Consider the following 13,265-nt stretch of genomic DNA (forward strand, 5'->3'; position numbering starts at 1 on the left):
TACTAAAAAACACTGACCTTCGTGTAAATGCTTGGAGCAGACTAACCTGTGAGCTGGAGGGTTCTGGGACGTTATATTTGATCTTTGAATGGCTGCAATCCAGGCCATCCGTCACCTCTTTGTTACTTCGGAAACATGGCTTGAACAATTTCTCTTCAACGACGTAATCCGATAAAAACCAATCTCTTTACCCGTCGGCTTCCCGTGGCTGTCATGCGACCGGCTATTGCAGTTAATAATACAACAGCTTCTTGACATTTTTGTGTTTCTTTTTATCGCTGTATAACTGATTTTAATTGAAAGCCTGCGTGCGCTAGTACCGCTTGCCACGAGTTCCCAGAATCCTTTGCGGTTCTACCCGTGAATGACGTCACATTTTCAATCTCTATATAATATGCATGTTAAATTTTATATTTGGGGTAAAATATCAAGTCTTTTCAAGTAAACCGGTTCAAGTCCAATTCAAGTCTCAAGTCATTGGTGTAAAAGTCCAAGTCAAGTCACAAGTCTTAGAACATTTTTTCAAGTCAAGTCTAAAGTCATAAAATTAATGACTCGAGTCTGACTCGAGTCCAAGTCATGTGACTCGAGTCCACACCTCTGGTAATATTGGTGGTACAAGGTTCAGTTGTGCATGAATGGCATTCGGGTGACAGGACATCTTACTCTAAACATTTAGTGCAATAAACTTGGTTGAGGAGGAACTAATCAAACATTCATGTGTGAGAAACATAAATACTGATAACAGGGCAAATTTACAGGAAACTAATATGTGGCTGGTCTGACAAGGCATCTTAACTATTCAAGGTCTTTCTCTTAAACGTAGAAAAGAGCAGCCGTGTAGATCACTAATGTCTCTATTTTCTAAACAGTGCTGTTAAAAGCTTATGTGACCTACTGATAATCATGTCCCTGCCCCAGCTTTTTCACATCGAATGCAAAATGAACATATATATATAAAAAAAAAACCCCAAAGAAAAACACTATAACCTGTTAAGTTTAATATAAATTTACATTATCAACAAACAGGATTATAGTCAGTATCAAAGCTTTAGGAAGCATTTTCTGCTGGATTTGCTCAATCCCACTAAACTGAGCAACTCCAGCACCCTTTAAAAAACTGATGAATAAGCGCTCAGTGGCTATTAAATGCATTTAATAAAGAGAAGTGTGACTGAGAATTATTTCTCTGGAAACACAAAATAAAACAAAATTAGATATATCCTGAAGGATCAGTGAAGGTCACTTTGGAGTTGTGTTAATGGCATCATACTCTGAAGAGCCGACATTTCTACGATTCAGTGACATGTAAGTTCTGTCCTCTTCTTGTGGCTTCACATTCTTTTGTACTTTGCTAGAAGAATACAAAACAATTATTGAAAAATATTTTATGGAAACATCTGCAGGACTTTTAGTTTTAATCAACAACCAGTTTTAAAACATACCAAAGGAAAGCTGCACAGATCACGGTGACACTGAAAAACACACCAGCAAGGACCCAAGGAAGGACTCCACTGTAAAATCCACACTGTGTTTCACAATCTGCAATAAATAATGATACCATGCATATATTATAGCTGCTCAAGTTATGCTTAAACCTTAAAATATTTTAATTGTGTGATACATACACTGAACATCAAGGTGAGTCAGGTTAGAACGTCCAACCCCGATCTCATTTTCAGCTTTGCAGAAAAATCTTCTTTTGTCTCTGGACACTTTAATATTTAAGCTGATTCCTGTCCTAATAAAAGTCTCCTGGTCTCCATCAGCTCTGTACCAGGTGTAGTTTTCTACTGCTGGGTTGGCATTACTGCTGCAGGTCAGAGTCATATTGCTGTTCTCTGGTACTGGACAAGAGGGACTGACTGAAATTTGTACATCTTTGGGTGAATCTAAAAATCAGTACAATGATAATTTGTTAAATGTAATATTATGTGAAAGAAATCTCCGTCCCGGGTTTCTCCATGGATCGGGTTTCCTCCAAGGCGTGAGCACCGATAAGCAGAGTTCTGTATAAAATTAATTATTCAAAGTAAGCTCAGGTATGCCGTTCAGCAGGTTAGTTACAGCGCCGGGAGTAGCTTGGGAGAACAAAATGACACAGAAACTGCTTCAGGTTGCTCTTCCAAAATCAACTCAAAGGTTTATTCAGTATACAACAGTTTATATAGAGGAAAAAAAAGGTTCGTGTGTCAGCAGGTTCTCAGTTCAAACCGGTACAGACCAAATAAGGAAACGTCTTCCTGCCTTCTGAGCAAAGAAGTATCCTTTGTGTAGTTTATCAGTTCAGCTACAATTTATGATCATTCCAGCAAAATACACTCCTAGACATAGAATACAGAGTTCTTTCATTAGTGAATTCTGAAACAAACCACCTGGCCTTTAACAAGCTCTTTTCTAGGAGATAAAGAAGGGAGGATGGGAGTAAGGAAGTGATCTCTGTGGTGTTTTCGACCTTGAGGTACCATCCTGTGATTCTTACACATTAATTCTTGGGTCACAGAGAAAGAGAAAAACAACTAGTAAATGGGCTTATTGAGTAACAGTTTTCCTGTATAATATCACTATAAAACAATATCCTGTAAATGCTACCATGGTATCAAAATATCACAACATTATGTAAATCACACATCACAGCTCCTTTTGCATTTTAACGGAACTATTAATAGATCATCCTATTACAGACCAGAAAGCCAAATGTCAAAAGTAAAACGTTTCTGCAATTCTACTTTCTTGTTCGACCTTTAGAGTGAATCTGAAAGCTCTGACAAGCTCGTGAGTTAATTTAGAAATATGATAATGTGAGAAAATGTTATCATAGGATGTAAATGAAAAACTGCTGTTTAAAATAAAAACAACTGTCCAACATGACTCACTAAATGTAGTTTTGTTTTATTGTCAGTTTTGAAGACATCCTAAAGCTAAAAAGCAGAGCTAACAAAAAAACACATAAATCATTAAATAATCATTAAATTCAAACTTTAAAAGCTTTCATTATATTTTATAAAACTCAGACATTGTTATGGCATACTGATAAAATAACTGTAACTGTATCATTTTGTGTAATTTAATCCAAGTCAAGAAAAGTAAATCATTACGATTTCAGTTTAGAAGAGAAAAAATAAACTCACATGAAATATCAGGAGTTAAACTTGTTTCAGCAGTGACATCAGGGCTACCATCTTGTTTCTGGTAGACAGCAGTGCAGGAGATTTTATTTCCATGATGGAGGTGAGAAGCAGTGAAATTCATAACAGAGGTCTTGACTTTAGTTTTGTCCTGATTCTCCTGCAGTGTCTCCTGACTCTGACCCAGGTTAGGGCTCCATGTCAGAGCTGGAGGATGAGACCAACATGGAGCTGGAGCAGAGCATGTCAGACTCACTGAGGCTCCCTCCTTCACCTTCAGTGTGGATGGAGTCAGAGTCGGTGAGGGAGGAGCAGCTGGTGGGCAGACATTCTGGTCAGTCAATGAGCAGCAGTTTCAGTTTTTATATGCTGAGTAAAATCCAGTGAATTCAGAGCAAGCTCAAAGCAGTTCCACAAGTGTAATTTGTTCATGAATTGTCAGTAAATGGATGAAAAAAAAATATCTTACCTATGAGTGAAATATATATATTTCACTCATAGGTAAGAGTGAAATATATATATATATATATATATATATATATTTCAGACTTGCACTCGGCACACTTTGCAGCTGTTGTGTTTTTATTCTGCAACTTTGTGAATTTTTCACGATCTTTAGCGAACATACGTTTTGGAGTCCTTACACAGTCAGATATTAATTTTTTATTAATTTTATAACTTCAAACTTGTGTTTTATTAACAAAATGGCCTTTTTAATTGTGTTAATAAACGACTCGTGCTGAAATGATTCGTAGAGTAGCCAGAAATACGTCGACTGCTCTCGCTGGAGATTTGCTCGTCTTATACTGTCAGTTCTAATTTTTACTGCTTCATCATATGTTAACCAGGTAGCGGTCATGTTATTTAAAGCTTTATTTGTACAACAGCTCTAATTGTACATCTGGCGCTAAATCCGGCGTCTTCTCCCACTGTCAGTTTATATGTTTAGAGCCTGAAAATGATTGAAACAATGATGAGAGGATGACAGAGCTCATAAAAGCGTTTATTCCACTCAAAAAGAGTCTTTCACTTGTGGCATCATTTAATTCCTCAAAACTTCAGCAGCTTTCTGTTCTGACTCTGAAGTTTTCCTGCAGTAGTATCAGATTGATGTCCTCTGTTTAGAGGGAGCATCCTCAAATGAGGACTCGGCCTTCAAGGGCCCAGAGGTGGACATAGGGAATGAGGAGAATGCCTTGGAATTCCCTGTGTTCTAGCTCCAGCCCATCAGGTGATTCAGCCTACAGGTAATACTCAGGTTTGAGGCATGAGGTTTTCCTGTCTGCCTCACCTCTCATCTCTGATGTCCAGGCTCCTGCTCCTCAACACCATCCCACACTGACAAAAGCTGAATTCAATTTATTTCTCCAGCTCCATTTTATGCAGTCCTTCATGTATCATTCTTTGGTGGTAACAACACAAGCTGACACTAGGAGGCAGAGTGTTCATATAGTATCACCAAACAGGACACTGGTGATTTTTCTGGTTGATCAATCTGTTACAGAAGGTTATTCACATAAAACCTTTTTTTAAATTATCTGATATGCATACAAAATTATTAAATGTCTTTGTCATTCACACTTTCACAACAGTCACACACCAACAGCTGCAAATATAGTATCATCCAAAATGCCAACCTGCCTCTGCTTCATCTTTTTGTGACACTTTGGCCTCTTTCCACTTGCACCTACTTGGCTTGACTATAGTCTATTCAGTTATTAAAGTTTTCCATTAGGTAGAATCTGGTATCAGTTCCTTTTTTATTGCCTATTCAGATGGGGATACAAGTGAAAATAATCAAGAAAATGTGACATCAATAGCTTACATGCCACTGATCAGCAAGGGAGTGATGTCAATAGATGAGCTCTTTGGCAAGTGTCAAAGTTGCCATTTTTTAACCCTTTAGCGTTCCGGTCAACCAATTGGTAGAGCACATTTTCAGGCCCTATATCTAACTGAGGCTTTCACTGAAATTGACCTACCTTGTTCAGTCTTTTCTACCAATTAGTTTACATCTGTAATGCCAAAAAAATCCACCAGAAGGCACTGTGAATAAAAACTGTTGGCTCTTCTTACACCTCTCCCAACCAGGAAGTCAGAAACAAAAACAACATATTTTGAGTGTTTTTGATGAAACATAGGTAGGAAGATATAATTTTTTGATGTATGATAGTGTTAGAGGACTTACTAAAAAGATGGATGTCACTTGACAGCATTAAAAACAGTGAAATTAAATGTTGAATCATTTTTTTAAAAAGTAGTCAACCAAACGATTGATTTGTCCCTTTATAGTGCTAATGCTAACATAACCTAAATGTTATTAAAATTGATTATTTGCCATAAAATCAGACCACTAGACCCATTTTGTATATCCATTGCTATTGATAAATCACATTAAGTGTTAGCACAGCAAGAATATGCTGAAATAATTTCCTCAGTAAGTCATTTTTGTAACTTTCTGAGTTAATATTAGTAAATATTGTAAAAATCAAGAATAACATGTGGAAATCACAAATATCACAACAGATTACCTTTTAACCAAATTACAGTAGCTGGTAAATTAATATTACTAAGTTTTCAAAATTATAATTTCATGTTGAACAAGTACTATATGGACGCTAAACAATTATATGGCTAAAAATCACATGGTTCTGTGGCATGATACTCACGTGGGCGATCGTGGCTCAAGAGTTGGGAGATTGCCTTGTAATTCGAAGGTTGCCGGTTCGAGCCCTGACTTGGACAGTTTTGGTCGTTGTCTCCTTGGGCACTTCACCCGTTGCCTCCTGGTGGTGGTCAGAGGGCCCGGTGGCGCCAGTGTCCGGCAGCCTCGCCTCTGTCAGTGCGCCCCAGGGTGGCTGTGGTTACAATGTAGCTTGCCATCACCTGTGTGTGAATGGGTGGATGACTGGATGTGTAAAGCGCTTTGGGGTCCTTAAGGACTAAGTAAAGCGCTATACAAATACGGGCCATTTACCATTTCATGATACCACCCACCTTCAACACACAGTGTGTTTGAGGTCTTGGTTTCATATGAAGCCACAAGGGTTGGCACTCTCCACCAGTATATTGCCAACAAACCAGATGAGTGGGGCTTTAAATTGTTCTGCCAAGCAAGTTCATCTGGCATCATCCACGACTGCTGTATCAAGGCGGGGTCTACATTCTTCAATGCTCCCCTGTGAAAAGGAACAGAAGCTACCTCTAAGGGGCCAAGTTGTAAAAAGCACTTTGCAAACCCATAAAAGAACCTCAGTTCTTCACAAGTTTCAGCTTGGTCCAGAACTTGCACACCTCCTTGGGTGTCAGGTGCATTGGTACTGTATGACCAAACTGCACTGGTGGAGCTCCCCTGATGGCAGACAAAGACCTGATGAAGAAGGGCCAAGGAGCCTGTTATTACAGGTCTGATGAAGGTCGGATTGCAGTGAAATGGTTTGACAAGAAATGTGTCAACCTCTTAAACAATGCCTGTGGGTTCACGCCTCTTTCATCGGTCAAACGGTGGAGCAAAGTGTCCAATGCAAAGATCACCATTCCATGCCCATCACTCATCCCTGTATATAATTAGCAAGTGGGAGGAATTAAACTTTCTGACATGCTATTACACCTGTATAAGAGAAGTTATAAGTTACAAGTTAAGGAGATGGCATATTCCACTTTTCTGATACATCCTTGACTTGAACCTGGTCTACAAGAGGGACTGTGCTCTACTGGACCAGAAACCGATGGCTCTCAAAAGGGTTCCACCTGGCTGTGTTTGAACCAAGTTAACAGTTAAACAAAACTGATGTTGCACAGTAGCTTTCAATCAGAAGTGGCCTGAATGTGAGTACTTTGTGCTGTAGCACATTTTTCACATTTGCAGATGAAAAAACTATGTATTTTGTTGTTTGATATAATACTTTCCTTTGATGGAATGAAAACAGCAATGTTCACTGGCATGCTACTAGAAATAAACTGTATCCAATGCCCTGGATAGATTTTATTATTAATTTAATTATAATTTGGCCCTTTATTTGATTTTTTTCAACTGTATTAAATCAATAAGAAATGTAAACAAAAAAAACTTTCCATTGCTTTTTTCTTGGTGAGGACCTCAAAGGGTTAAGCCAATAGTTTTTTCAATTTGAGAGACTTCATATTTGAAAATATGAGACCTCATATGTTCAACCAGTGTCCGTACTTCAGGAAGCAGAGGGTAGGTTTTGGCAGAAAGGATTTTACTCCACACTGTGGAAGGAGAGTCAGTCTTACAGCTGTCAGGGGAGGAGGTGGAGGAGGGGCAGATATCAGAGCAGGAAGTTGAAACCTTAGTTGCAAAAGAGACAGTGTGACAGCAACTAGTGTCCATATTAAAAACTGTTTAATGCACTCTGACGATTTCAGGCATTACAATATCTAGAAGGGGAAATAAGAACTTTTTCAGTAGAATTCACACACAAACACACACCAGCTAAAAGTTGTATTTCCTCTTTTATTCTGTCGATATATATAATTAATAATACATCTACTAAACATACTACTATGCATGGTTACCCATGGAAAACATTTAACATGGTATAAAATAAAAACTGTTGAGCAGTTCAATTTATTCATTTGCTGTGGTAATATTGGTGGTACAAGGTTCAGTTGTGCATGAATGGCATTCGGGTGACAGGACATCTTACTCTAAACATTTAGTGCAATAAACTTGGTTGAGGAGGAAATAATCAAACATTCATGTGTGAGAAACATAAATACTGATAACAGGGCAAATTTACAGGAAACTAATATGTGGCTGGTCTGACAAGGCATCTTAACTATTCAAGGTCTTTCTTGTAAACGTAGAAAAGAGCAGCCGTGTAGATCATTAATGTCTCTATTTTCTAAACAGTGCTGTTAAAAGCTTATGTGACCTACTGATAATCATGTCCCTGCCCCAGCTTTTTCACATCGAAAGCAAAATGAACATATTATCCAGCACCCTTTAAAAAACTGATGAATAAGCGCTCAGTGGCTATTAAATGCATTTAATAAAGAGAAGTGTGACTGAGAATTATTTCTCTGGAAACACAAAATAAAACAAAATTAGATATATCCTGAAGGATCAGTGAAGGTCACTTTGGAGTTGTGTTAATGACATCATACTCTGAAGAGCCGACATTTCTACGATTCAGTGACATGTAAGTTCTGTCCTCTTCTTGTGGCTTCACATTCTTTTGTACTTTGCTAGAAGAATACAAAACAATTATTGAAAAATATTTTATGGAAACATCTGCAGGACTTTTAGTTTTAATCAACAACCAGTTTTAAAACATACCAAAGGAAAGCTGCACAGATCACGCTGACACTGAAAAACACACCAGCAAGGACCCAAGGAAGGACTCCACTGTAAAATCCACACTGTGTTTCACAATCTGCAATGAATAATGATACCATGCATATATTATAGCTGCTCAAGTTATGCTTAAACCTTAAAATATTTTAATTGTGTGATACATACACAGAACATCAAGGTGAGTCAGGTTAGAACGTCCAACCCCGATCTCATTTTCAGCTTTGCAGAAAAATCTTCGTCTGTCTCTGGACACTTTAGTACTTAAACTAGTTCCTGTCCCAATATAATTTTCCTGGTCTCTATCAGCTCTGTACCACATGTATTTTTCTACTGCTGGGTTGGCATTACTGCTGCAGGTTAGAGTCACGTTGCTGTTCTCTGGTACTGGACCAGAAGGACTGACTGAAACTGTGACGTTTTTAGGTGAATCTGAAAAAATGAGCACAGAAACATGCAGACTGAAATGTTAGGACAGTTTTATTTACAGAGTAAGTGTGAATATATGTAATACATTAGCACCCCAAAAGATATTTTTTAAAATAATATTAAATACTCTTGAGTGCAAAACACAATATTGTACCTCTAAAAGCAGAGAGCAAACCACACCAATATAAAGGTTTCATCTTAAGCAGAAACTGAAGAGTAAAAATGACAAGTTGTTTTTCTTGGCTTTTCTTTCTGAAGACTCTGTTCATGTCAAATGAAATCACCTTTTCTTCTGTATTTAACTTTAACTGATTTATTGATGAAAGATTTAGAGCTATTTGAAGAAAGTTTGAATTTTTTTTAGTTCTTCTTACTATGTGCCTAACAATGTGGCTGTCAGGAATTCCTAATTTTAATAACCAATACTTAAATTAAATACTTGTAATGTGATTATTGTCAGTCTCATTATTTAACTCCACCCCAAAGATCAGTTACTGCTTTAGTTTCATTACAACAATTCATGTATTGCACATCCTTCAATCCTATTAATAGAATTCTAGTTGGGATATGTAAAGAGTAAATATGGAAAATTAATTTAATTAATACATACATTGAACATTTATTTGTAGGTTGCTTGATCGTTTAAATCCAAGTTCATTTGTAGCCTTGCAGAAAAATGTACTTTTGACTTTTGAAACAGTAACATTAAAAGAGCTTCCAGTCCCAATAAAAGTCTCCAGGTCTCCATCAGCTCTGTACCAGGTGTAGTTTTCTACTGCTGGGTTGGCATTACTGCTGCACGTCAGAGTCACTTTTTGGTTTTCTAATATTGGAGCAGAAGGACTGATGGAAATTTGTACATCTTTGGGTGAATCTAAAAATGAGTATTAAGATAATGTGTTAAATGTAATATTACGTAAATCAAACATCAAAGGTCATTTTGCGCTTTAGCTGAACTATTAATAGAACTTATTACAGACCACAAAGCCAAATGTCTAAAATAAAACTGCAATTCTACTTTCTTGTTCGAGCTTTAGAGTGAATCTGAAAGTTCCGACAAGCTCATGTGTTAAATTAGAAACACTATAATGTTATAACAGGATGTAAATGAAAAGCTGCTGTTTAAATAAAAAACCACTGTGGAACATGACTCACTAAACGTGGTTTTGTGTTGTTAGTTTTGAAGACATCCTAAAGTAAAATACAAAGCTAACAAAAGAAAAACGTACATCGTTAAGACGATCACACATCAGTGTAAAGTCTGCATGTATGAAATTAAAGTATGAAATTAAATTCAAACTTTTAAAGTCTTCATTATATTTTATAAAACCCAAAGACGTTGTTATGGCATACTCATAACATCACTGTAATTGACTGACCATTTTATGTCTAATTTAAACCAAGTCAAGAAAGTATATTATTGTAATTTCAGTTTAGAAGAGAAAAAATAAACTCACATGAAATATCAGGAGTTAAACTTGTTTCAGCAGTGACATCAGGGCTACCATCTTGTTTCTGGTAGACAGCAGTGCAGGAGATTTTATTTCCATGATGGAGGTGAGAAGCAGTGAAATTCATAACAGAGGTCTTGACTTTAGTTTTGTCCTGATTCTCCTGCAGTGTCTCCTGACTCTGACCCAGGTTAGGGCTCCATGTCAGAGCTGGAGGATGAGACCAACACGGAGCTGGAGAAGAGCATGTCAGACTCACTGAGGCTCCCTCCTCCACCTCCAGTGTGGATGGAGTCAGAGTCGGTGAGGGAGGAGCAGCTGGTGGGCAGACATTCTGGTCAGTCAGTGAGCAGCAGTTTCAGTTTTTATATGCTGAGTAAAATCCAGTGAATTCAGAGCAAGCTCAAAGCAGTTCCACAAGTGTAATTTGTTCATGAATTGTCAGTAAATGGATGAAAAAAAAATATCTTACCTATGAGTGAAATATCTACACCAGCTTTGGTAAAAGTGAATCTCAGTGCATTATCACACTCCAGTCTGAAATAGTATTTAGCACTTTGAAGAAGACTTGTATTATTGAAAGTTGTGGTGCAGTCTTTCTTTGTTAAGTCTCCTGTCATTTCTTTAGTTGGCTTTAGTTTTGCATATTCACTGGTAAATGAAGATGAATCACTCCAATATGCTTTACATGAATCATCTAAGTTCTTATCATGCGTGTTGTCTAGATCGAAGGAGCAGGGGATGTTCACACAGGATCCTCTCAAAACATTTATCTTCTGTGGTATATTGACGTTGAACATTCCGCACAGCGCACCTGAAACACAACACAATAATAAAAAACAACAATAACAACAAAAACCCAAACAGTTTTATCTCTTCCTTCATATTTATCATGTTACAGCGACTCAGTATTAAATTCAGATGCTAATACAAAACACTTTTACTGTTAAATATCTCATCAATAAAAAGCCTTGGTACTTTACTGCACATTCATCTTGAATAGTGATGTCAGATAATTTGATAAGGAAATAATTCAAATTAACAACAGTGTATTATTATTATCATCAACTTAAATCATCTTTATGTAATGCACATGTCAAGTTTCTTTCACTCACCCTGCAGCAGAGAACTAACGAGAAGAAAAGTCAGAGTTCCAGCCATCTTTGTTGCAAGAGAGTGAAGTTTAAGGGAGTCTGAAGTTTACACAGGAAACAGTTTACATGATTATTTGTTAACCAAGGAAAAGCTGTTAAGATGTCATGTAAGGTCCAAATTACTACTGCTAGTTATTGTCACTTTGAAAAATATAGATACATAAATGTTCAGCCTTACAAAGATTAGAGTATATACATACAGTGTTGATTTCACAAAGTTTAAACATTAAATGATGAAAGAGAAGAAAGAGGAAGGTGTAAGTCTAAAGCAGTTATACAATTTATTAAAAATATTCTTCAACAATTAAACATAATTTATGTTTCTGATTTCTGAAAAATTCTACTAAAGACCGTGAATTCATGTCTTAATAGTCTCATAAAGTTTTTAATTTTCTTTGGATTCATTTTTCTACAAACGTCAAAAATATGACAATTCACCTAAATATCTGTGAATCAAAGAACTACAGAAAATCACATCATATTTTCATAAAACCTTGATATTCGTATCATAGTGAAAATGTGATAACTTACAATATTTCATGATGTTTGTCGAGCAGTCAGCTCTTTGGATGTGAGGTTTTTAAAGAAGTGTTCAAAAAAGATGTAAAATGAGGAACTAACACAAAAGACACAGTGAGAGTGAACATGACCAGAAGTGACTGTCACCTTTTTTCTTTCCACGATCTCTGCAACATAGAAACTGCTGTAAACATTTGCAATCACTCCACATTAATAACTTGTATTTGGGTTAGTAAAGTGAGTAACTCTCGTCTGAGTTATTCACTTTACTGCTTGTAACTCATCATGTACAATGTTGGTCAGTGTGCTGTGTTAACCGGGTAGCATTAATGCTGTTTACAGCTGTTTTATTTGTGTAAACGACTCTGGTGACTTCTCCCACTGTTAGTTTATATGTTTAGAGCCTGAAAATGATTGAAACGATGTATGAGATGATGAGAGGATGATACAACTCATAAAAGCGTTTATTCCTCTCTATTAATGTGAATCAAATAACATGCACTAAGCTGCTAAGAGGTCATTACATCATCTGTATGGTGATGATGGAGATGATGCTGTGTCTGTGATAAAGGTGATAAAGGTGAACTTCAACACTGCCTGAGACAGGCTGAGCTGCTTCTGTTGAGTTTGTGTCTATGAAATACAACATCAGTGATTATATTAATAAATGGATGAAAGAGCTGAGCAGATCACTCTCTGAGCATTACAGCTTTCAGTGACCCAGTCGGGTGTGACAGTCTGTCTCCATCAGGACATCTGACATCCAGGCTTCCTGCTACACCCACTTTTAATGACAGACAATGTAATCATCTAAATGTCATTATCACAGCAAAAATCAAACTATTGTCATGATTTATGGATTCTGTTTTCTCACACCTGCTCTTCTCTCACATGTTATCAGCAGAAGGCTCTCAGCAGAAGAGAAAACCCACCAATCAATTCAGGACACCTGTAGCAACTGTGGCTGCTCAAAAAGGATTCACACACAGACCACATTACTCAAGAGGATTAGACAAAGAAGATGGTAAAATGACTGGTTTTTATCCGGCACTTTTGCACTCTGAGCACTCCAAGAGCTTTATACAGGTGGCCTCATTCACCCATTCATACAAAGAGATTTTTATATACTTTTTTTGCACAAGTGCTTTCTATCTTATATTCACATCCTGATGAATGTATCGGAGAGCACCTCAGGGTTAGTATCTTGCCCAAGTCTACATGCAGCCTGGAGCAGCCAGTCTGCAACCACAAACTTCCGATTAATAGA

At 37.1% G+C, this 13,265-nt stretch overlaps 2 protein-coding genes across 3 annotated transcripts; both read right to left on the bottom strand.

Moving 5' to 3' along the window:
- Positions 1-598: 598 nt before the first annotated feature.
- Positions 599-6,683, bottom strand: LOC113031538 (B-cell receptor CD22-like). The gene is made up of 6 exons (XM_080308272.1): positions 6,586-6,683; positions 6,393-6,498; positions 3,132-3,459; positions 1,629-1,892; positions 1,446-1,542; positions 599-1,354 (listed from the first exon to the last, which is right to left on the bottom strand). Exons 1-6 carry the CDS (start codon positions 6,681-6,683, stop codon positions 1,243-1,245), a joined length of 1,005 nt encoding a protein of 334 aa, XP_080164398.1. The 3' UTR covers positions 599-1,242.
- Positions 6,684-7,585: 902 nt separating this feature from the next.
- Positions 7,586-12,081, bottom strand: LOC113031535 (B-cell receptor CD22-like). 2 transcript variants are annotated; one of them, XM_080308636.1, is made up of 8 exons: positions 12,011-12,081; positions 11,441-11,518; positions 10,798-11,139; positions 10,332-10,643; positions 9,485-9,748; positions 8,614-8,877; positions 8,431-8,527; positions 7,586-8,339 (listed from the first exon to the last, which is right to left on the bottom strand). In XM_080308636.1, exons 1-8 carry the CDS (start codon positions 12,018-12,020, stop codon positions 8,228-8,230), a joined length of 1,479 nt encoding a protein of 492 aa, XP_080164762.1. In that variant the 5' UTR covers positions 12,021-12,081; the 3' UTR covers positions 7,586-8,227. The 2 variants fall into 2 exon arrangements, with proteins under 2 accessions (XP_080164762.1, XP_080164763.1); XM_080308637.1 differs by lacking the exon at positions 9,485-9,748.
- Positions 12,082-13,265: the final 1,184 nt, after the last annotated feature.

The sequence above is a fragment of the Astatotilapia calliptera genome, chromosome 11, assembly GCF_964374335.1.
Source record: "Astatotilapia calliptera chromosome 11, fAstCal68.1, whole genome shotgun sequence".
Lineage (NCBI taxonomy): Eukaryota > Metazoa > Chordata > Actinopteri > Cichliformes > Cichlidae > Astatotilapia > Astatotilapia calliptera.

Bases quoted from the DNA above. Each gene is read 5' to 3' on its own strand.
- LOC113031538 (XM_080308272.1), bottom strand. From the start codon at position 6,683: ATGAGTGATGGGCATGGAATGGTGATCTTTGCATTGGACACTTTGCTC. The intron at 6,499-6,585 runs GTTGACACATTT...CTTCTTCATCAG, and splicing joins CCACAGGCATTGTTTAAGAG to GTCTTTGTCTGCCATCAGGG. The intron at 3,460-6,392 runs GTGAAGAACTGA...TTGACTGACCAG, and splicing joins TCTGGACCAAGCTGAAACTT to AATGTCTGCCCACCAGCTGC.
- LOC113031535 (XM_080308636.1), bottom strand. The intron at 8,878-9,484 runs GTATGTATTAAT...TCATTTTTTCAG, and splicing joins CCTACAAATAAATGTTCAAT to ATTCACCTAAAAACGTCACA. The intron at 8,340-8,430 runs GTATGTTTTAAA...GTATTCTTCTAG, and splicing joins ATCTGTGCAGCTTTCCTTTG to CAAAGTACAAAAGAATGTGA.